This window comes from Rhamphochromis longiceps, linkage group LG12, assembly GCF_057381845.1.
Source record: "Rhamphochromis longiceps isolate RC_006_pf linkage group LG12, R_longiceps_female_GT1.1, whole genome shotgun sequence".
NCBI lineage: Eukaryota > Metazoa > Chordata > Actinopteri > Cichliformes > Cichlidae > Rhamphochromis > Rhamphochromis longiceps.
The window spans coordinates 1,446,114-1,470,215 of record NC_140568.1 but is presented as its reverse complement, the minus strand read 5'-3'; the positions used below and the strand labels follow the sequence as shown (position 1 = coordinate 1,470,215).

Below are 24,102 nucleotides of genomic sequence, written 5' to 3'. Positions count from 1 at the left end.
TAATGTATGTATACATATTATACATAATATGCACACACACACACACACACACACACACATATATGTGGTAGCAAGCGCTCTCTCCTATGCAGTGGTCACTGCAGGGCAGCTTAAATAATGGGAAAAAGGCAGCGATTTCGAGCATTTGTCCCATACAGGACACCGTAGTTCAAGCTTCTCATTCGTCCAGGCACCATCTTGGCTCAGTGTTTACTGTGTTTGCTTTGCAAGGCCCAGCAGCAGACTCGGAGTGGTTTATGCCCCAGTGTGTAAATGGTGCGGTCCAAGCCACAAATTGAACGCTTGTGTTCGATCACACAACACAGAGTCCTGCACTGGTAGTTTTACATATACACACACTAATTAATATATATATATATATATATATATATATATATATATATATATATATATATATATATATATATATATATATATATATATATATATATTTTAGGGGTGCAACGATATTCGTATCGATATTGAACCGTTCGATACAGTGCTTTCAGTTCGGTACGCATATGTATCGAACAATACAAAATTTGTAATTTATTTTATCAACTTTCCTTCTGACGATGCTGTCTGTGTTGAGCGCTCAGTGAATCTGCGTTCGACTACTCCGCCTAGGCTCGACAGTGCAGCCTAGGCGGAGTAGTCGAACGCAGATTCACTGAGCGCTCAACACAGACAGCATCGTCAGAAGGAAGAGCGCAGGGCAAGCTAGCGAGACAGAAGTTAAGCTCCCCTTACAACATGGACCTCCCCCACCCTCATTCAGATCTGGCGTTTGGAACTATTTTGGTTTTCATGTGAAGTATGACCCTGAAGGTAAGCGAGTCATGGACTAAAGTAAAACAGTATGTTGGATGTGCCACGCAATGCTCAATTACATGGGTGGGAACTAGTGTGTTAGCGCAGTTAGCTCGTTAATGTGTTGGCCGTCTAGCCCCATGCACGGGGCGATCGGCGGTAGCTCGTTAACAGAGATTCGCCGTGTTGTGGCGTTAACGTCATTTCAACGAGATTAACCTGAAAGCACTAGTGGGAACACAACGAATATGACTGCACATTTACGCCGACATCATCCTAGTGCAAAGACAAAAACAACAAGCATGCTACTAACTTTAGCCGAGTCATTTAGACAGCTGTTAGCACATGATTCTCCTTATGTGTTTAATATGCTGCTGAGAATATAGCCCAGAAGAAGCGGATAGTATAGCTTTTATTTTGGAAAGAGACATTTCTCTGTAATAAACTCTCTTTTCCAAAGATGAGTGATTCCTCAATCAGATACAGGGCTCGCAATATCGCTAGCCCGACGTCCCGGGGCTAGCGATTTTTTCAGTCGGGCTACCAAAATCTATCTCTGCCCTGCCCGTCGGGCTATTGTAGGAAGGAAAAATATATGTCAATGCTTTTGCATTCTTTCAGAAATGTAGCTGGGTAATTATGTCATTGGCATCGGTGAGCCACTGTCAATATGTGACATATTGAAATCGCGTTTGAATTTGCGCTTGTTTTTTTGCTTTCACTTTGCAATCGCGTGAACTGTGTATAGAGAGCGACAGCACTGATCTGTGAGTGACGATAATTTGTGCACCAATTCCTCTGACGTTGTCTTATTAATCGTTAGCTTACTATGCAAACATGACAAGTGAAATCTCCCGCAGCTTAAACATGTGAGAGGTTGATCGCGCAGAGAATCGCTGAGCTTATGTGAGTCCGTGTGTAAAAGCAGCAGGATATATATTTTAGTTCTGCTGAGCCAAATAAGACAGGTCAGGGTGAAGAAGTGACAGCCAAAGAAAAGCTTACCACAAAACGGAGAAGTTATGACAAATCAGACTATAAGGCAAAAAGAAAGTGCAGCTTTATGGTTTCATGGACAAAAGAATTTCTGTGGCTGCAATATGATGAGCTAAATAACCAGGGCTGCACATAAGAGGTCCGCAGGTGTGCATTCGCTGTCAAAATAAAAAACACGCACAAGGGTTAGGGTTAAATTTAAAAACTGTACTTTTGAGTTAAAATATATATTTATAATTTTAATAAATGACAAATTAAAAAGGCATGAACATTTTTTTTGTATCGAAAAAATATCGAACCGTGACACCAAAATATCGAACCGAACCGAACCGTGAATTTTGTGTATCGTTGCACCCCTAATATATATGTATATAAATTTTTTTTAATGTTTTCTCTTTATTTTTACTACTTTCTACATTGTAGATACAAACTGAAGGCATCAAGTATTTGAAGCAAGATATATGGAATTATGTAGCAAAGAGATAATTAATAATAATTCTAAATATGTCTTATATTTTAGATTTCTGAAAGTAGCCCCCTTGTCAAGGTTCATTTGTGAATTTATTGCCTTCTTAATGGGGTTGGGACCATCAGTTGTGTTGTATAGAAGTCAGGTTGGTGCACAGCTGACAGCCCTATTTGACAACTGTTAGAATTCATATTATGGCGAGAACCAATCAGCTAAGTAAAGAGAAACAACAGCCCATCATTACTTTAAGAACTGAAGGTCAGTCAGTCTGGGAAATTGATAAAACCTTGAATGTGTCCCTGAGTGCAGTCACAAAAACCATCAAGCGCTACGTTAAAACTGTCTCACATGTCTCAAAGAACCTGGCACACCTGTTACCCTTCAGACACTTTCTTCTGAAGCGTTCTTTAGGAGCTGCCCGACAGACGACTAGTGTCGGAGTATCGACTTTTCTGGAGTGCCTGTAAATCTGCCAGCCTGCCTACTGGAGCCTGTGGATTATTTTCGCTGGTGACTGTACCGAGTTTTGTTTCCTCACCAGGATTTTCGTCTGTCTGTTTCTCCCGGTCGCCTCGTTTGGTTTGTTTCCCTTCTGGAGGTTTTTGGCAAACAGTACCAAGTAAGCTCTCCAACTCTCGGTAAAGTCTCTTTTATGCTTTTCTCAGTTTCGGGCAAGACCCTCCTAATTCTCCTGTTCCACTCAGATCGAGTGCGCTACCGGTGTGCGTCTCCTCACCTGCACATCCCGGCTCCACATTCACATTTTATTGTATATACAGTGACCCTGAAAATTCATCCCCTTCACTGTAAACAAATTGTTTCAACTCTGTGCCTCTGTGCGTTCTGCTCTCTGAGTCCACCGGTATTTTTCATGACACTGGAGGATACATTCATTCAAGTCAGCCTCAGAAATAACAAGTTAACAGCATGCCTACCACAGCATGCTGCAGCAACATGTCATCCCATCAGGTTTGCATTTAGTTTATTTTTCAACAGCACAATGAGTCCAAACACACCTCCAGGCTGTGTAAGACCTATTTGAGAGTGATGGAGTGCTGACCAGATGATCTGGCCTCCACAGTCACCTGACCTAAACCCAATGGAGATGGTTTGTGATGAGATGGAGCTCAGAGTGAAGGCCAAAGGCCCAACAAGTGCTCAGCATCTCTGGGAACTCCTTCAAGACTGTTGGAAACAATTTCAGGTGACGACCTCATGAAGCTCAGAGAGAGAGCCAAGAGTGAGCAAAGCAGGAATCAAAGCAAAGGGTGGATGTTTAGAAGAATCTAAAATATCAAACATGTTTTGAGATATTTCACACTTTTTTGTTTACTACATAATTCCACATGTGTTCATTCATAGTGTCGATGCCTTCAATGAGAATCTACAATGGAAATAGTCATGAAAATAAAGACAAATCACTAAATGAGAAGGTGTGCCCAAACTTTTCGATGATAGTGTATATTGTACATTATTAGATGTGCACAATAAGGCTTGTAAGACAGCTCAAACTCATCCTGTCTATCTGCCTATTAATGGGCTATTACTACATGCCTTCAGGACACGATTTACAACCTGAGTAGGTGATAAAGCGATAGATCTTTCAGCCCAATTCTACTTTTTCTACATAATCCATCATACAAAATGTAATCAAATGGAAAAGTCTCTTTTTAAAACTTGTTTTATTATTTTTAATCTTTTCACTTTATGCATCAAGCAAAAATTTAATTATATGCAACATTCTCTGACTGGAAGAAATTAGTTTAACATTTAAACCTATTTTCTGCACATTCCAGCACATAAAATAATGTTTTTTTGTGTTTACACTCAGTCTCTCAAATAGATGCAAGTAAAACACAGCAGAAAATAAATAAAGTCAAAGACTCAGCGGTCCTGTTGCTCTATTTTCACCTGTAAAGCAGGAGTGGGGCAGGCAGAGGTTTACCCTGGTGCAGGTGTGCCGCGGTCAGTGGAAGAATCCGCGAGTTTCTCTGTGAGTTTCCCGTTACGTCGTAGCTACTCGGTGCTTGTTGGAAGTTTAGGGGTTTTTTTCGCTGTAAAAAGAAGTTTTCTTCCCACGCACAGCGGACACTAATGTTTTTGTCACTTTGTATGGAATCAAACTCAAAGTAAGGTCAGTACTTCCACGCTTTAAACGCTGCACGCTCATACTCTCTCTGCACTCGATATGTGATCCACTGTTGATCTGCACACCGCTGTTGTCACCAACGTCGCACTCGCTTACGTCACTGTCGTGAGACACTCGCAAAAAAATCACGGTTTTAGTAACGCAGTAACGCAGCGTTCCTACGGGAAAGTAACGGTAATCTAATTACCGTTTTTGCAACAGTAATCCCTGACTTTACTCGTTGCCTGAAAAAAGTAATCAGATTACAGTAACGCGTTACTGCCCATCTCTGGTGGTAGATACTATATAGTTCCTTCTGTGTGATTTTTTATGTTAGGTTTGTTTTTTGGTGGTCTGGGAGCTGACACGGTCTCTCAGAGGATGGGGTTTTATGGACATAACAAGAGAAGCTGCAAAGAGGTGTGTAAGACTCGAACTCCTGGTCCCAACTGTGGATAGTCCCGTTTTAATAAATTTGATCAGATTTATAGAAACGAGAGCTGCTCAGTCCAATGTTGTATTGATGCTCTACCTTCAGCTGCACCGACTACAGGGCCCTTGCTAGCTGTAGGTTTTTCACAGGTGTGAAGCTGACTCTCCAATTCTGTGATCCTTGCCTCTAGAACTGTAAACAGGTTACATTCATTACAAATATAGTTATTACTAAATGAGGCTGAGGAGTAACTAAACATCTGACACAATGTCAAGGGACCGCTGAAGAGGCTAATGCTGCAAGTAAGTCGGCTACAAGCTAAGCTAGCGAGTCTCTAGCATCACAGTGACTCACTACTGTGAATGTAATTAGCAGGTAAGAAACACAACTAAACAAGTTCATCTGACCAATGAAACCGGGGAGAGAACTTTGAATCCAAAGAGCATCTTCAAGCACAAGATAAATCCCAACATTTGTAAAGATAAGCTGCTTCAACAGACGTCATTGCAGCTTTTACGTGTCGCCAGGTATTAGACCCCTAAGTTCCAGGAAAGCTCTGAATGCTGTGAAGTTGTACTGGATACACCTCTGCCCCAAATTGGGGGTAGTTCCTCTGGACTGGCAGATGTGGAGATGGTCTCTCTTAGATATGAAATGCTTGCTCTAACTTCAGCAGATCATACTCAGTCTTCCTATGAAGGCCTATGCCCTTCATAGGGGAGAATGTGTCCCTTTGTCAAAACTCAGTTCAGAAGGAGCAACTTCTGTCTAGTCCTGGGACACTTGCACAACTGGTCTGTACGTGCTCTGTGGTCTTGGTGCAGACTCATAATCATGTTGCTGGAATGTTCTGTGGTTAGTTTGGGAGCATAGATTATAAATCCTGTTGCTTCAGACTATTTGGTCCCTGTACAGCTGTAACATCAGCATGGTTGCTTTGCTAGAGTCAGACTCTTTCCCTGTGAATGCCAAGGTTGTATTTTGTCGCCAATTCTGTTCATAATTTTAATGGAGAATATAATAGAGAGCAGCCAAGAATGAGGAGATTTCTGTTTCTGTGGCTTCAGGATCTTACTTTTCTTTGCAAATGATGTGGTCCTGCTGGTCTTATCATTTGGTGACCTTCAGCTTATCTGCAGCCAAATTCAGTGCAGGGAGATGGGAATTAACACCTCTGTTTTTGAGGCAAAGATTCTTAGCAAGCAGTGGGTGGAGAACACGCTCAGGTAGGGGATGGGTTGTTGTATCTCATGGAATTACACATGAGTGGAGGAAGTGTGGAGATGGAGAGACTGAATGGTGCACAGAGTGCTGAGCATGAAGCCAAATGAGATTGGAGAGCTGGAAATGAGCCTCCACCAATGGGTGCACATACCATACATACCTTTATAATGCTTTGGCAGGTGGACAGTGGCAGTCCCACCAAACTGGTTCCATTGATTGACATGATCTGGTCTCCTATGTTCAGTCTGCCAGACCTCTCAGCTGGCCCAGCATGCATCATGTTGGCAATAATGACTGTAGGTAGGATGGAGCCCCATCCACTCTCCACGATGACCACGCCCAGAATCTCCCCCTTAGCTTTCTCTACAAACACCTGTGGTCACAGCAGGCAGTCGACAGGCAGAGAGAAACAAAAACAAATCATTTTAAATTACGTTTCATTGGAATTCATTTGTCTGAACTATCATGAAAAAAGGATGCCATATTAATTTGTCATTCTAATCTCTACTACATATTCAGCAGTACAGACGTGATTATGCCAACCTGTGGATGGAAAGCAGAATAAAAAATACTGTTATGAAACCAGAAATGTTTGAAAATACATGCAGCCCTCTCACATTTTTGCAGTTCTCAGATTTGGAGAAGTGCACGAGGTCATCATTGTACATGTCCTGAGTGTTCAGCAGGTCACTGTATTCCTTTTGGCTGAGGTCCTCAGGGTTAATGCCATTGGCCCGTAAGAATTCTTGATAGGCCACACTAAAGGCCTGTCCAATCGACTGGGCAATTAACTGGGCCTAGAGGACATGGCAGAGTTAGAAGATATTGGAAAAAAAGTTTTCAAAGACAGAAGTATGTTGTTGGACTCACATCCTCAGACTCAAACACATGGCAGATCATCTTATACTGGCGCTTGCTGTCTTGACTTGGCTCTGAGGTTTCCACGTTCTCCTCAGAATCAGTGCGAGGCATCCTGCGCCGGGCCATCAGAACCACTATGTTGCCAATGTCAGCAATGTAGGAGATAGTCCGCAAAGGGTGGTCCATCATAGTTTCCTTAAAGGCATAGAAACATTTACAGCCCTCCTCATGTGTACAAGACGCAGATTTTCTGCATTTGTTGTAAGTACTTTAGAATCTAACAATATATGTTATTGCATTTAAACCCCATAAACAGTGGGTGTAGGAAAGTGAGGTAACGTTTGCAAACCATATAAAAATGATAGATAAACGATATACATGAGCTTCTTGCTTTGTCCACTGTTATGCATCACAGTAATATGAGGCGCCAAACATGTCAACTGTTGCAAAACAACCACATCTTTGATTCATCTGTTCAGAGAACATTATTACCAATGATCTAACATACGGACCATTAATCTGATGTTAACACAGATGTTACCACAACACTACACAAACTGCAGAATATGCAAAAAATTAAACGGTAATATAGATGAAAGGGAAACGTGTGCCTGCAGTGTGAGTGGGTACCTGAGAGTCAGCGTTGAGCACTTTTATTCTCTGGGTAGAGATGAAAAGATCCACCTCTGTGAGAGGCTGAGGCTCACCCTCAGGTTCCTGCACAAACACAGTCAGAAAGCAGCATTAGACACGGTGACATGTCTCAAAACCAGTACAGCACACGCGATTAGGCAAACATGACCAAACAGCTAAAGTGGTCAGTAAAAGCAGAGAAGTGCACTGCCTTAAGTTCTGGGTTTAAACTGGTCACAAACCGGCTGTGTGCAGGCAGGAATAGGACCCAAACACTAACTCACAGAAGAAAACGTGAACGCAAAGTAACACAGCTTTATTGCTGAATGCAAACCAATACAAAACTAAACCGGGAAATTCTAACAATAATACGGTCCAGGAAACACGGAGAGCCACGAGGGACACGGAGCAACACGTGACTGAGGGAGACGCTGACATAAATACACAGATAACGAGGGACGTGGGAGCACACGGGCAACACAGCTGACACGAATAATCATAACAAGACAGGGGAAGCCAGACTGAACAGAGTGAACATGAAAACACGGGACCTTCACAATAAAAAAGGACACATGATGCAGGAGAGGCAGACGCGAGGGAACGCGAGGGAGCCTAAATGTACAAAGGTTAACACAGAATAAACTCAGGATACCACTAAGAATAATGGACCATAACACAACAGAAACACAAGGGACTCAAAACGCTTCAAAAGGACCCCGAACCATGACAAAACGGAGCAATCATTAATATTTATTAATCGTTTTAGTTTCACGACACAAATTAGGTTCCTGCACTTGCCAAATCTCACTGATTTTATTACATGAAATTAATAAATAAGCCTGTGCTCATCCTGCAGTATAATTAAACTCCACAAACTACAAACTACAACAAATCACATGAGTTATTTTGTCCCATCTAAGAAAAAACGAGGGCATATACTGTGCTGCCAAAAATATTTGCCCCTTCATGATTTTTTGGTTTTTGAATATTATTTGTTTTATTTATGTTTTATCGATAAAATGTTAATTTTAACCAGTGATAAACAACATAAATGCAAAATGCAGTTTTTAAATGATGTTTCCTTTAAGATCATGAAGTAATCCAGGTCTGGTCCTATGTGGAAAAGTCATTTTCCCTTAAATCTAATAACTGTTGTTCCACCCACAGCAGCAAGAACTGCAATCAAGCATTTACAGCATGTCTTTTGTATCACGCAAAGATTGGCCCAGCCTTCTTTGCATCTTTATTTGGTTTCTGAGCATGAAAAGCCTGTTTAAAGTCAGACCAAAGCATCTCTTCTTCTTGGTGTATTTTGGTTCATTGTCTTGTGATCGTTGCTCCACCTGAGCTCACAAACTCTTGGCTGGACATTTTCATTCTGTTAACAGGGCAGAATTCATGGTTCCATCAATTACTGCAAGTCATCCGGGTCCTAAAGCAGCAAAGAATCCAGAGGCTTTCACACCAACAATGCCTGCAGTTTGCAGTGGTTTCTTCTTGAAATTCTCCCATGAATATCACGGCGCACAGTCTCATGCTGTTGAATGTTGTTTTGGGTTTTTGTGCCCTCCTGCATGATGTGCTCATGGAGTTTTTTTCTATTTGTGGATGATGAACTGTTGTTTGCTGGAGTTACTACACTTTTATTCCTATCCTTAATCCTCCTGCTGCACATCATTTGGACCTAAATCTTTCTGTCAAGCCAACTGACACAAGTCATTTTTGAGTGAGTGAATCTAATCAGCATCATCAACTTAAATTAAACTGATGTTCTCAAGCAAGTTGATACTTCATGTTGCCCTCCACACCGTCTAGTCTCACATTCATGATAAGCCTTTTCTAGTGCTTTTGCCTCCTTTGTCTTTATTCTAGACTCTAACTACTCCTGACTATTCATCTTTGTCAGCCTCGTCCTCTAAATACTTTCCAGTACTTCCTCCTTCCACCACCAAGTCTCGCCTTCTTTGCTACCTTTACTCATCTACTTAATGTCTAAGTTCATTTGTTATTTGCTATTTTAATGAACAATAAAAAGAATCATAAAAGCACTTCTAAAAGAACAATGAATCCATTAACAGACAGTAAAAAATAGAAAGTGGACTTGCAGAAATAAAGCTAAACACTTCTTTGCAAGACACAGAAGGTTCTGAACTCTGAAGAGAAAACGGAAATCAAGAGGTGAACCTTCTGTGAAGATACAGTGGTTTTCAGACATGTTGAAATTCAAGGAAAAAACAGTTCGAGACGTCAAATATTTGTCCAAAAAAAAGAAAAAGTGCTTTGGGTGTTTTTAACCAGGACATCAGTCAAAAAGCTGCAAAAGAAGAAGTCTTTGTGAAACATGTTTAGGAAAACACCCAAAGTTTTACAGGAAGATCACAAAAAGGAAGAGAGAGAGTGCAGTGACGAGCATGGGGAGAGTGTAAAAACTCAAAAAACGCTGAGTCAACGGAAGGAACAAATGAAGCTACATCAAACAGATCAGTGCATGGACACCATGTACTCCTCTACAGTTGTCCCAGTATGGGTATCTACATCAAGTGACCCAGAGAATGAAATCCTCGTGTATGCACTACATGATGACCAAAGCGTTACCACATTCATCATGCGAGAGGCATCTGGGAACAAAACGAGAGCCAGTGGAGTTAAAGCTCTCCACACTTTCATCCAGAAACACGATCATCCCAAGTCAGAGCTGAGCTGCACTGCAGGTGAGAGGTTTCTGCTCGTCAAAGGTTTCTCTCCCTGTAACCTACTCAGTGCAGTTCATTCCTGCCAAAGTCGCATTCCTACACCTCTGGGAAACAGTGGTCTCGACTATGCATCCATCGGAGTGTGAATGTTAGCCAAGCAGCACTGAAGTATAGAAGAAAGTGCTTGTATGAATGGGTGTGAATGAGGCATGAGGCAATACTGTTGCTGTCTAATGTTAAGTACATTCAATATATGCTCCGTTCAGGACAAAGACTGGGACCAAATGTTAAATTATAATGTTTCTAATTCAACATTATGCAGGTCATCTATTGTGAAACCTGCAGTCAGGTTGTTGATTCCTAAAAAGAGACACAGAGCACATACCACAGATCATAGTTGTGGCCACGTGCTCTTTAGCTGCCATGATGCCAGGTCTCTCTCTGGATAAATAATAACTAACTAATAACAGGGCTTACAAGGCCAAACCCCACAAACCCCAAACGTGTCAGAAGATTCAGACTGTTACCTGCATCGAACACATGGATTTCTTACATGACAAAAACTTTTCTATTTTACCAAGAATGAGATTTTCCAGGTTACATAGACAGTCCAACGTGTCCAATGTCCAACATAAGACATGCAACGTTGGCATTTAGGTTCAGCAAAACGATAATTCATCAGAATGACATTTTAAAAGTATCAAAGGACAACGATAATCATATAGACACTGAACAGGACAGAGAGTAAAACACATGAAAAGCTGCACTCAGCAGTGATAAGGATAAGACAGACATGTAGGTACTGCACCTTCTTCTTGTTCTGGGCCAATTTCTGAGCCATCTGCCAAGCATGGAATAAAGCACACAGGACAATCACGGGTTAGGTCAATATACAGTAAAACATGGATTTGTGTATTAAATAACTGTCAATGGTGCGCCAAAAGGCTAATGCTCCAGCCTTTCAACAACCTCTATATATATACAGAATATTAATGATTAACAAACAAGGCTTGTCTAAGTCACCCAGGCTTGTAAGCAGCACAGTAAAATTGATTTAATGCAGTCGGTTCCCTAGATTTCCCAATGCATGCTAACCATGTGCAATGGAAAATATCCATATGGAGATTTTACTGTTTATTTGTGGATAATGAATTGGATGCATAATATTTATTCCCTGTATATAGTAAACAGTGTTGGGGAGTAACGGAATACATGTACCGCCGTTACGTATTTAAAATACAAAATATGAGTAACTGTATTCCGTTACAGTTACCGTTTAAAAAGGTGGTATTCAGAATACAGTTACTTTGTTGAAATAAATGGATTACACTGCGGTACTTTCCTGTTTCATTTTGTCGCGGGTCAGGACTGTTTGGGTTTTGTTTGACAGCTACGTTCTGTTGTTCCAGGCGGCAGCGTTACGGTTGCCATGGTTACAGGGCGACGCTCTCTCTCTCTCTCTGCGACTGTGTGTTTCCTGGGTGAGAGAGGCCTTTTCGTTGTTGTTGTTGTTGTTGTGCTAAGCTAACAGGCAGAATGCTACAAGCATAGCTCTAAAGAATGTAGCATCATGGGCAGTGTAGTCCGTGCTGCAGGGAGAATGCACTGCCATACACGTTATGGATCTGTGAGCGCGAGGAGGGAGAAAAAGGGGAGTGGAAAGGTACGAGTTGTCATCGAGCAGAAACGGGAGCTGGAAGCATGTAAATATAATAATAACCACTGCAGCCAAGAAGAGTGCCTGACAAGCCCAGTTGTAAGTAAGCTGTTAAGACTCGACTGTACACCGTATTCGTGTTTTCCTCCGAAAACAATAAGTTCCATTGGAGCAGCCTTTCAACGCCTCTCTCTGTCTCTCGCAAGAAAAGTTGACCCACACAACAAAGTAAAGCTATTTTTCGGCTACGAGCCGACAGGGACCCCGCCGTATTAGTCAGAGGTCCCTTTACTACAGTTCGGAGTCGCGGACCTTCAGTAACAGTAATAAATCACACAGCAATAGTACATTCACGTTGTTGTAAAAAGCATGATAACATATTAAGTAATCCAAAGTATTCAGAATACGTTACTGTCATTGAGTAACGTAACGGAATACGTTACAGAATACATTTTGGGGCATGTATTCTGTATTCTGTAATGGAATACATTTTAAAAGTAACCTTCCCAACACTGATAGTAAATAATACACCTCATGTAGTGTGAACTTCCACAGCCCACAGTGCTTTATTTATAGTGCCTTTTGTGTGCACCAGTAGTCGAGCAGCTCTTGAGCCACTTTGGCGGGCTCACACTCCGTCACTTGCTCTGTCCACTCTTCTCCCTGTAAGATCCCAGCACCCAACTCAAACAGTGGAGACATGATGAGATGATGGAGATCAGCCTCCCCTGACACCACACCCCGAACCCGCTGCTCAACCCCTCCCCTGCAGTCGAGCCATAAACCACACCCCGCCACGTACCCCCATCACTTGACATAGAGCGGGGAGCCGAGGTTAAATCTTACTGCACGTCTGTCATTCTCCTTTGCAGATGTCTTTGTGCAGTCATGTCCATGTCTTTGTCACATCCATGCTATTAGTTGCTTATCAATCACTTCAAATGCTTGCAGCCTAATCTACAGTCCTGCCATCATCACCGTCCTGGAAACACTCATATAAAAGCCACAGCAAAAGCAGTTCTCTTGTCAGCAAGGGCAATCTAGCTCTGGCTTTAGCGCTGGGCAGTTGCACAGGAGCTTGTTTCCATTCTCTCATCTGCAAACCTTAACATGCTCCCATCAGCCAGTTTTGCCACCGGGAGCAGGCGATAGCCTGCTTCAGCAACAGCACGCAAATTTCTCCCGTTTGTGTCTTTAATATTCGCACAAGTGTCGAAGAATCAGAAAGGTAAAGTCCAGTTTAAGATGTCAAGGGTAAAATGAAGGGAATGGGGACGAGTTGTTGCAGTCCCTTCATTTTACCCCGAGCACTCGGCTATGACGAACCTCTTATCTCTTGCTGTTTTGCAATCATCTTACTTTTAGCTGAAATTTTCTTTTGTTAGCACTAAATCCAGACTCCATATATTTCAGATCATACTGACAGTCCCTGTTAACGAGCTCACATTCTCAGACTAATCAGCCCATTTATTTCAGCAGCCCAATCATTCAATCAGTCATGTGTGGTAATATTATTTAAGCCTGTTTGACCAAATCAACTTCTAGCAGTTATAAAATCCTCCCTCTCACCTGCAGAGTGGTTTTAACTGCATGCACTCAGCATTTGCTTATTCCCCATTGGTTTAAAGTTGATCAGTTTCTTTAAAGCATAACCCAACTGAAAACTATAAATGTTTTTAGCTCTAACACTCATACCGTCACAGTCCTGGGTCAGTCAGTTTGAGTTTTGCATTATTACTGAACTTTGATTTTGTCAGTATTTATCATTTCTAGTCTTTTGGTTTCTGTGTTAGTGTTCTTTGTATTCTCGCCCTGAGTCTGTGGACGCAGTGATTTGGGGTTTGGTGTATTATTATTATTATTATTATTATCATTATTATTATCATTTGTGGACTCATGTTCTAGCTTTGGGATGATTTGTGTTCTGGTTCTGGGATTCTGGGCTGGTGCTCCCCCTGTTGGTCCCTGGTGTTAGTGTTTCCTCTGTGTCGTCAGGTTAATCAGGTCCAGCTGTGTCTCACAGCTGTGTGTGATTTCCCAGTGTCCCTCTGTGTGTATTTCATGTGCTCGTTACTGGTCCATCTGTGTTTGTCTCCTGGAAACTGTCTGTGAACTTCTTGTGTTTGCCTTTTGCAATAAACCTCCCTCACAACTCCAGTAAATGCCTGCATTCGAGTCCTCTTTCCCACTGTGTTCCATGGTTGCTCTGTCTCCCCTGTCAGCTGTCTGCGTCTATGTCTTGTGTTTCCTGTTTTACTTTGTAAGTCTGTGTCTCATGTCAGTGTGTCTAGTTTGGCTTCCCCTGGTCTTATTGTGTGTGATTACTCCCAGCTGTGCTCTCCTCCTGTGTCCCGTTCCCTCGTCATCCCTCTGTGTGTTTTAGCTGTGTGTTTCTCTCAGTCAGTGTCGCATCGTCCCCTCATGCTGTGTGTGGTTCCCCCTGAGATCGCCGGCCCTAGTTTCTTGGTTTTGCAGTGTTTTGCATTTAGTTCCCAGTTCCTAGTTTTTGGTTTTGCAAGTATTTTTTGTGCATGTTTTGCCACTGCAATAAAGCAGCCTCCTTGAGTTTATTCCTCTGTCTGTGGACAGTGTGTCCTGCATTTTGGGTCCTACATCCTGCCTGCCACAGCCGTTTCATGACAGAACGACGCAACCACACAATGGACCCAGCAGCACTCGCGCCGTCTGAAGAGCTGGATCAGACGTGGATCAGCTATGCAACCAGTGGCTGGATTTTCCTGAGGAGGAGTATCGTCGCGCTCTAGCTAGCCGGCTACAGCGACTGGTTTCTGGTCTCCCCTGGCTACTGAATTCTCTTCACCTGCTTATACAGGACTTTCTTCTTAATACACTGCATCTCCACCCCCCAACTGCAACCGCTCACCTGCCCAGCCTGCAGGAGGACGAATCAGGCGATTCGCAGGATCCTCCCTCTTTCCGGAGAAAACAGCCTTCACGCTGCCGTCACCCCTCGCTTGCTGAGCAATTTCAAGTGGTGAGTGATAATGACTGTTTACACACCAGCACAGGCTTTTTATAAAGCACTGGGGCGCAGCCACATCAGAACTTCTCCACATCACCATCAGTTTCCCCTGCCTCTCCAGCCCCTCCTTCTCGGTGGAAGCGATGTCCATGCCATGGGCAGTCATCTCCAGATGTGGTGAATCAAAAAGACTGTGTTCCTTCTGAGCCGGGACTTAATAACCGTGTGTCAGTCATTCCTGAGTCTATAAACTGTCTGCTAACTCCGGATTGATAAAGTTAGAAATCATCAATTTCTCCCGAGGCCACATTTTCTGGCTCCATGGATTGTAGAGGAGTTTCTCCTGCTCCTTCAGAGCCCAGGGATATAATAACACATACAGTTAATGTTGGCTTCGAGTCTGGGAGACTGATTTTCCCCAGGGCTTCCCCTGATTTGAGTTGCTGACCTCAGCTGGCTCTGGACCCCCGGAGGTCACAGAATCTGCACAGATTCAGTTATTTGGGCTTAAATCTTTTCTGTATGACAGATTTCAGATTCTGATATTTAAGACATTTCCTGTTGTGATTCCATAATTTGATATAAGTTCTTGAACTGAAGTAAAGTTTTCATCTTAAAGAACATGTTCTAGGTTTTTGTTATCCCCTTCCTATGCCCTGACAGAAAAGGTGGTATTTTCTATATGTTCTGATCCAAACAGGTATCAGTTTACATGGGATAAGTTATTTTTTAATTCCCATAAGGCTGTCAGGGAGGTGTTTAAGTTAAAGCTTTATTATTATAAAGCAGTTACGATGCTTAATACTGGAACTTATGAAGGCAGATTATATATTTTACTTTTCAAAATAGTGCGTGTTGTGGGTCCAGCCATCGGCTGTCTAAGAAGCCTGATTTAATGCAGTTTGGGTCCTCCTGGTTACCCATCAACAGGACCCAAAGGTCCAGATGAACAGAATCAAGGTTTTGGGATCTACTTACCTGAAACATTGAGCATGCACCCAGACACAGGCTTCAGTCAACACTGCATCATCATGCTCGGTGCTGCCCAGATTCATGTTGGGTCTTGTGTTATTAGAACATAGTTTTAAATCACGGAGCCCAAACAATAAATTACTGATCAGCTTTCATAGGGATTTTTTGTTTTTTCAAATACAGATAAATTATAAAAATATTTCACTGTTTATCAAAACAGGGAATGATATTTTCCCCACTGCTGGATGTTATTGTTGCTGGTCTCTCTATGAACACTGTGAATGTTTGTAAATAAACAACTCTGCCCTTCAAACAGTCAAAAGTCATTTGATTTGCACAAACCGGACTTTGAGAGTAAAGAGTTGCATGCAGGGGTTTGGAGCTGCTGCAATGCTTGCGATGCAACACTTTCATGTGCACGGTGCCTTCTTTGTGCTCCTGGAAAGTGGACGCAGTAAATTCTGCACGTAGGAAATAAATTTTTTTCTCATGCTGAAGTTTTGAACTATAAATACACAATGCTGCAAGTCGTCAGAGCTGTTCTGGAGCGAGGTCGATACAATGTTACTCGTGGTTTTGATGTTTTGGCTGGTTTGTATACACAGACACTGAATTACTGAGTCTGGGACTCTGTGCAGACAACTTCACACTACAGTGTGTCTGAGCCTGAACTATGTGTGTTTTACCTTAATCCGACTGACAGCTTCCTGTGCCTGCATCATTCGGATGTTCTTCGATGGTGTCTTATCTGACAGCAGCTGAGTGGAGCCAAGATAGTTGGCTGCAAAGATGATTCCATCAATTAGGTCATCTGGGTCACAGGGACCTGGAACTGGAGTATGACACAGAGTCACTACATGATACACACAAAAACGCATAAAGGCTATACATAAGAGATTTTCCTTCAGATAGGAACAGCTTCTCCTCAGGCTGAGTTTGACTTTTTATAGGATTAAAGTCCTGAGGAAACATTAAGTACCCTTACTGCTTCCATAGGAATGAACAGGGTACAGCAAGATGATGATAATGATGCGCACGTGATTAAATGATCAACAGCAAGTGTAACCCCATCATTAAAATTAGAACTTCTGACAGTTTGGGGCTCTGAAGCAGTCAGAGCTGAACAAACCAAAGTGGAAATGTTTGGTCACATCTAGCAAAACCACACACAGCATATCAGTGCATAAAGTCACTAACTGCCAGCCACAGTGGTGATTGGGATTTGTAGCCATAGGAACTACGCAGCTTGCAGTCACTAAGTCATCCATGAACTCCTCTGTATACTGAAATCAGACGGGAAACGATCTGTCCAATAGCTGATGCTTGGCCAAAGCGGGGTCAGCGAACGGCTGATAAAGAAAAGGTGCTGCTATAGGCCGGGCAAAGTCCTGACCTCAACTCAAGAACTGTTCACAAGCAAATGCCAGCAAGCTACAATGAACTAAAGGTCCACAATGATGTAACCGTGTCGTAAAGTCATACAGAAAAAATATTTAAAGTCATTGCTGCTAAATGTTGTGGTAGAGAACAGAGACTGATTGGGTGTATTTGTTTTCTCATCACTGCAACAGTATCCATGTTTCCAAAATGTAACAACATCATCGACCTCTGTGGGAGCAGAGTTCATGTAGCTGCTCTGCTCTGTCGGTACGTGGCAGACCAGTGGCTCCACACTGTTTTTGCTGGGCCCCCCTTTGTTTTACAAGAAAAATGTTCACCCCCCCCCCCCCCCCCCACCACCACCACCACCACCACCACGCAAACACATCCTCCAACCACACACACACACATATTTTGCTCCATTGTGGTTTATTTCACACCTCAAACATTTAGTAAACAATTAAGCAAATACAAGTAATCTGCAATAAATTACAGGTGGTAAGAAAAGAAACTACTAACTCTCTTACGCTGCGTCCGCACCTACACGGGTATTTTTGAACACGCAGCTGTTTCGTCCACGTAGACGGCGTTTCGAATCACCGAAAACTGAGCTTTTTTAAAACCCTTTTTTGCGTTTACGTGTGGACGAGGAATACAGAGTTCATCACGCAACGTCAAAGGTATGTGCCTTTATTCACGTCACGCTGTGGCCACGTTATTGTTTACATGAGATGAACTGCAGAATGGAGATAGAGACGAAATGCTGTTAATCTGACTGTCTGCAGGTTTTACACACAGTTACTGTCCCTCCATTTACAAAGGCAGAGGCGTCACGGTGTCATTATTTTACGTGTTGTTTTTTCCTGTGTAATAATGTTCAACATTGATATCAATACATTTTTCAAAAAATGCCTCTCTGTGCAAAATGGGTTCAAAAACATAAACAGCTGTGGGATCCTGTTTGTCTGTGATTTGAACAAATCGTGGCAGGATCAGCCTGATGTTATTTGTATCTCACTGTAACTTTACTGTATAAAGAGCAAACATCTCCAACATGTCAGGAGTAGTTAGTCATTACAACAAGTGTTTGTGAACTAAAGATCAAGAATGTGGGATCCTGTTTGTCCGTGATTTAAACAGCCCAGCGCTGCTCACAGGGAAACCCAACCCTGCAGGGAGACCTACCTCGGCACTTGTGCAGGTGAAGCCAAAGGGAAGGTTTGCTTCACCATATTTTCTAGTCTTTGGTGTGGAAGGAAGTTGGTTTGGAAACATAGTTGGCGATGCTTCATCTCCTGCTTTGCGTTTGTGTGGGCGCCCCGTCAAAAACACGTCCGTTATGCCAGCAGTGTCTAAGAGTTCTTTTTTCTTTTCATACCGCGCCCCCAATTATTACAATAATACAGCCTTGAGGCGACTGTTGCTGTGATTTGGTGCTTTATAAATAAATTTAATTGAATATATGAGAGTTATGTTTTTAATTTTTCAAGGACGTCCTTGAAAATTCCTTTTCGCCTTGTATACACTTTAAGACTTTAAGTACAATTTGTAATCCTGCCACATCCAGAAATACTTGGATGACACTGTTATTGAAGTGTGTGTTAGAAATGGACAGGAATCTGAAAATAGGGATCTTCTACAAGTTTTCAGCCACCAGAGTCTTCCCAGAGATGCCTCTTCACACACTGATGCACCATCCTGGAGTATTTTATCCTTTGTTTTACCGACTTTTGAAATCTTTGGACTTGTCCTGCACTTTGGGTTCTCTCACTTTCACACCTAATACAAATTATTTGTGACAGTATTGTTGTAATTTTTATTAAAAACTGGAAAACAAAGCATTTTAACTTTTGGTCTTTTCCCCTGTGGTATCGAAGAGTTTGACTCATCTTTGCCCAAAAGTGGAATCAAAGCACTTAACATCCAGGTTTTTGGTTAAACTGATGTCATGTTAAAACAGAGTTTATCTGCATGTTATTTAATAGTTAATCAAGCTTGATTCTAATCAAAGTATAGTCACGAATAAACGGATCAATATGATGAATAATACAATGCAGTTTGAGTTATGATGTGTTCTTGGCTCTCTGTGTGTGGGAGTAAAAGACAGATGTGAGACTCTGTGACTTTAACGTGTATGATTTAAAAAGGAAATAATACAGAGTGCACTGTGATTGTGAAAGTGTTCCTGTGTAACTGAGACGTCAGGCTGGAATTATGAAGACGCATGATATTCATGTGTGACTGAGCTACAGCGTGCAAATGTATATGCAGCATACATACGGGAAAATGTGTTGTTGTGTTGAAATGAGTATAATGGCTGAATTTTGCTCCAGTTGATCTGTGTGAAGATCAGAGCAGGAACGACAGAGTGGCTCAACATCGGGCCGTGTGTCACACAGGGTGACGCTGGTGCTGAGGAGGGGAGGCAGAAAGAACTAAAAACTAACCAACTAGTCTAAACTAAGAAACACTCAGATATTGAGTTAAATGTAAGAACCATTTAATGGACAATATTGAATGAAGGCATTTCAAACCATGAATCGCATTCTTCAGTGATGAATGATGCTGCTTAACTGTGCAGGCGTTCAATATGGCATGTTACTACAGAAGATGTTCACGTATTACTAAAGTACAACAAAATAACAAAATCATTTAAATAATTTAAAAAACGAATAAATCACAACTGAAAAGTGTGGTGCACTGTGCATTATGTCGTGGAAAATTCATGACAACCACTTCAATAAAAGCTAAACAACACAATAAATAATGCAGACATTTTCTTCTGCTTATCTGAAGTCAGGTCGCTGAGGCAACAGCCTAAGAAGACCTCCCTCTTACTCCAAACACTGAGCTGTTACCAGCACATCTGTCCAGCATGTCCTGGGTCTACGCTGGGGGCTCCTCCCAGTAGGACATGCCCAGCTGGAATAGCTTACAACTGAGCTCCTCACCCTAACACTGAAGGAGAGTCCCTCAGAGAAAGATCAGTTTCTTTGTATCTGTGGTCATATTCCCATAGATCAGGCTTAGTCTGGGCCATTAATGACTGACATATGAAATGATCTCATATCATGGAGTTGTGGGGCAATTTGAAACTCACCTTCCACATATGTGGGAAAGGATGCAAGGCTTCTCCTGGACTGTAAATGAAAAGACAAAAGTATGTTAATTGTTAACTGTGTGAGTTGACTACTGAACGAGTAATCCAGTGTTGACCTCACCTCTTTACTGGTGGGAGAGGTTTCAAAGCTGTCGTGCTGTAGCAGGTGCTGACTGGAGGACTCTGCTCCTGGTGGAGAAGGTGACGCTGAACCAGGCGACTGCAAAAGAGAATGAAAACAAGCACAATAACAAACACATTTTAATGCAGATCTGTGATTTCTTACTACGTAGAACAACATTCAATTCAGTCTTATTTACAGTGCTAACTTTGTAAGGTAAAGAGCCTACAGTTTAATAAAGAAATCTGACCAGTCACACAACCCCTATGAGCAAGAATTTGGAAGTGGGAAAGAAAAACTCCCTTTTAAGATAAGATAAGATAAGATAACCTTTATTAGTCCCACACGTAGGGATGGGTACCGGTGTTCTGACATAAACGGTAGTAACCAGACCGAAAAGCAGCGCACATTTCGGTGCTTTATTTCGGTGCTTTTTTTTCCTGAGCTGTGATACACTTTAGATTCTAGCCAATCATTTTACGTTTCCGAGGATAGTAGGCGGGTCCAGGTACGTACGTTCTTTTAGAGCAGAGCTACAGATTAAAAATGCCCAAGGTGAAGCGGTCAAAGTCTGGCTGTACTTCACAGCAAAAGATGCAAACTCAGCAGCAACAAGTGCTTTAAGCTGATACTGTGATACTGTCAAAGGAGGTAACACCTCGAATCTGATGAAACACCTGGCGACGCATAGCGTTTTTTTAAATGCCCCGTATTTGATAGCTTGCTGCGAGACCTCACACCGAGCACATCTACTGCGGGTGTGGTGCCTGTTATCGGACCCGGAGTTAGCAACATCCCCCAAAAACCCGAAGAGGAGCGTCCTGGCCCCTAGCCCTGCCAGTGTAGCAGAAATGATGAGGATGATGATGCAGCAGCAGCCGTTCTTCTCTGCGTGAGTAGCTTAATGTTGTTCGTGTGTAATTTACGTTGAGTAGGCTAACCACGTTATTACATTAATGCATGTAAGGTGAACTAGCAAACACCATCATAGCTACATGCGGCTGTCTTCTTGTTTGATAGAGTGATACCATATATGCCCCATAGCTGCAGAAAAGGCTAACATTGTTATCTTTTTACAAAAAAACAGCTGAACATGAGAGGTTTTTGGACCAATTTTGTGTTCTCCATTCTTTAAGCACCGGCACAGTTTCAAAAGTACCGATTTGGCACCGGTATCGGATCAAACCTAAACGATACCCATCCCTACCCACACGTGGGAAATTAGTTTTGTTACAGCAGAAACAGGATGAAACCAGGCTCAACAATCATCTGACACTACTGATTGGGTGTGAGGGGACAGAGAAGAGAGCGAGAGACAGCATATAGTCCAGGAATATTTTCAGTCATGGAGTCTCTGAGCACTTCATGAAATCATCATTAAATCTCAGTATTTTTTCTTCACCACCTTTTTTATTCTCACAGTTAGTATGTGTGGATTATTTCTTCCTTAGGTTTTAAAGATAATCAGTTAATACATTTTCTTTTTCTCTGGCTGATCGTTCAAATGTCAGCAGTTAGTGTTGGTTGCTGAAAGTCAGGGATAGGTACTCGAACCTTCATTTTAACTGTCAGGGGATCTGTGTTGGTATTACCATCAAAGAGTATCGGCAGAAGAAAACCCAAAACTTAAAGTGATTCACAGGAAATTAAAACAATGCAGGTTCAGAATTCACATTGAAGCAGGTTAACAGTATTCATTAAATAAAAAAATAAAAAAAATAATAGAATCCATTAGAATTAAATGCACACTTCATGTACATCTTCAAAACCCTTCAGTTGTTCGTTTCTTATTCATAGAAACATACAAGAGCTCATCATGGAGGCGCAATGACGGCCTCTGATCAGGATAAAAGAGACACTCGGACAAGAAGTTTATAAAAAACTAACAAAATGTAAGTAATAAAAAATAAAAAAATAGACACAGATATGACATTTTGTGTAGTTCAAAATTGCAGTAAAAAGTTGAATGTAGAATTCATATCTTTTGACACGTAGTTTCTTTTCAAAAATGTTAATGCACAAATAATAATTATGCAGTAAGAAAAGCTGCAAACCATGTGTGTTGCATGGACAGCAGATACAGTTTGTTCCTTCTCAGCAGTTTTTCTTGATGTGTGAACGAGGTGGTGGAGAGACTGCTCAAACTGCCCCCGAAACACATAAACCATAGGTGTCAAACTCTGGCCCGCGGGCCAAATTTGGCCCGCAGCCTAGTTATATTTGGCCCGCGAAGCCATACCACATTACTATCAGAGCTGGCCTACTGGTATTATACAGCTAATATATATATTGTTTAGTATTAAGCTTTGCTTGTTCCATATTCAGTTTTTCAGCAAAACTTGTTTGAGTCCATAAGAAAAGATTCATTCTTATATCTGGAGGAAGATTTTTTTTCCAATAAATATTAACGTTAGCCCGCGACTTTGTTCCAGTTTTGAATTTTGGCCCACTGTGTATTTGAGTTTGACACCCCTGACATAAAGTGATGGTCACACATCACAGAGTAATATTACAGGTGAGCTGGGTTAAACTGTGTAACGTCTCTCGCTAGCTCGGGTGTACTGGCTGACACTGAGTCGACTCTAACGCTATCATCGGATCCAGCAAATCCGACTGAATTTTGAGTTCCTGCATCTTTTATCTTAATGCTTCTGTTTTTTCTTTTAACTAAATGTTTTCAGTTGCTGCCTCGTCAAGGCCAGAAAGTTCTGGGACAGAGCAGCATTCATAGTCCACAGCAGGACTGCCTTCCATAGGCTGCTCATCTTCTGCTGGTCCGCTAGCTCAGGTCTATGGATCCCGTACACTCAGTCTGGCTGAATGGAGTGATCATTCCCAGTGTTGGTCAAGTTACTTGAAAAAAGTAATCAGTTACTAATTACTGATTACTTCTGGTCTGATCTGGAGTGAAGTGCAAACTGTAGATGTCGCTGTGAGCAGTGACAGTGAAACTGTTACAACGAATACTCACTCACCACCGTCTTCTTTATTCAGGACCAAACGCAAACTTAAAACTCCAGTATATTTGGATATGATATGCATTTATACAGAACTCTGACAGCTGAGAACAGCACCACCGCCTGGCAGCACCTGGGAATTGGAGTTACGGCATTTATCATGGCAGTGGAGCTGGTCATGCTGGCGTCTCGGTGGCAACGCAACATTATGTAAAATGATTATTCTGTGTAACTTCTGCATATTTTTACATTTCAGTTAGTTTTAAAATCACACAATATCTTATTGAGTTTAACAGATTCATTTGTTTAGTCTTCTTGTTTATTCACACCTACAGTGATTTGCCTCATTCATGATTTTTTGCATATTTGTCACACTTCAAGCTTTAGATCATCAAACAAATAACACAATAAATGCAAAATGTAATTTTTAAATGAGGATTTTATTTTTTAAGGGAAAACTGTTGAATTCCCTTAAACCTAGCAACATAAATTAGTTTAAATTCAGCCACACTGCAGGGTTGTTGAGAATAACTGGATCACCAAAATCTCTCTCGGCAAAATGTTCAGGTATTTTTGTGAGACAAGCATTTGTGGAGGGGGTGGCATTGGGTTTGTATTAGAACATTTGTTTTTCACACAGGCACAGGTAGGTTTGATCAGCAGAATAAATCACCACTTTGACTAA

The 24,102-nt window shown here is 41.8% G+C and overlaps 1 protein-coding gene across 4 annotated transcripts in view; it reads right to left on the bottom strand.

Moving 5' to 3' along the window:
- The window catches only part of apba1a (amyloid beta (A4) precursor protein-binding, family A, member 1a), a 220,984-nt gene that overhangs the window by 11,110 nt on the left and 185,772 nt on the right, over positions 1–24,102 (bottom strand). For 3 of the 4 annotated variants that reach the window (XM_085424281.1, XM_085424279.1, XM_085424280.1), the window contains 8 exons: positions 20,461–20,559; positions 20,340–20,379; positions 16,546–16,691; positions 11,056–11,088; positions 7,552–7,638; positions 6,931–7,116; positions 6,678–6,857; positions 6,221–6,433 (listed from right to left, as the gene is read on the bottom strand). In XM_085424281.1, the coding sequence (XP_085280407.1) occupies positions 6,221–6,433; positions 6,678–6,857; positions 6,931–7,116; positions 7,552–7,638; positions 11,056–11,088; positions 16,546–16,691; positions 20,340–20,379; positions 20,461–20,559 (984 nt within the window). The remainder of the gene's footprint in view (positions 1–6,220; positions 6,434–6,677; positions 6,858–6,930; positions 7,117–7,551; positions 7,639–11,055; positions 11,089–16,545; positions 16,692–20,339; positions 20,380–20,460; positions 20,560–24,102) is intronic. The other variant, XM_085424282.1, reaches the window with a different exon arrangement.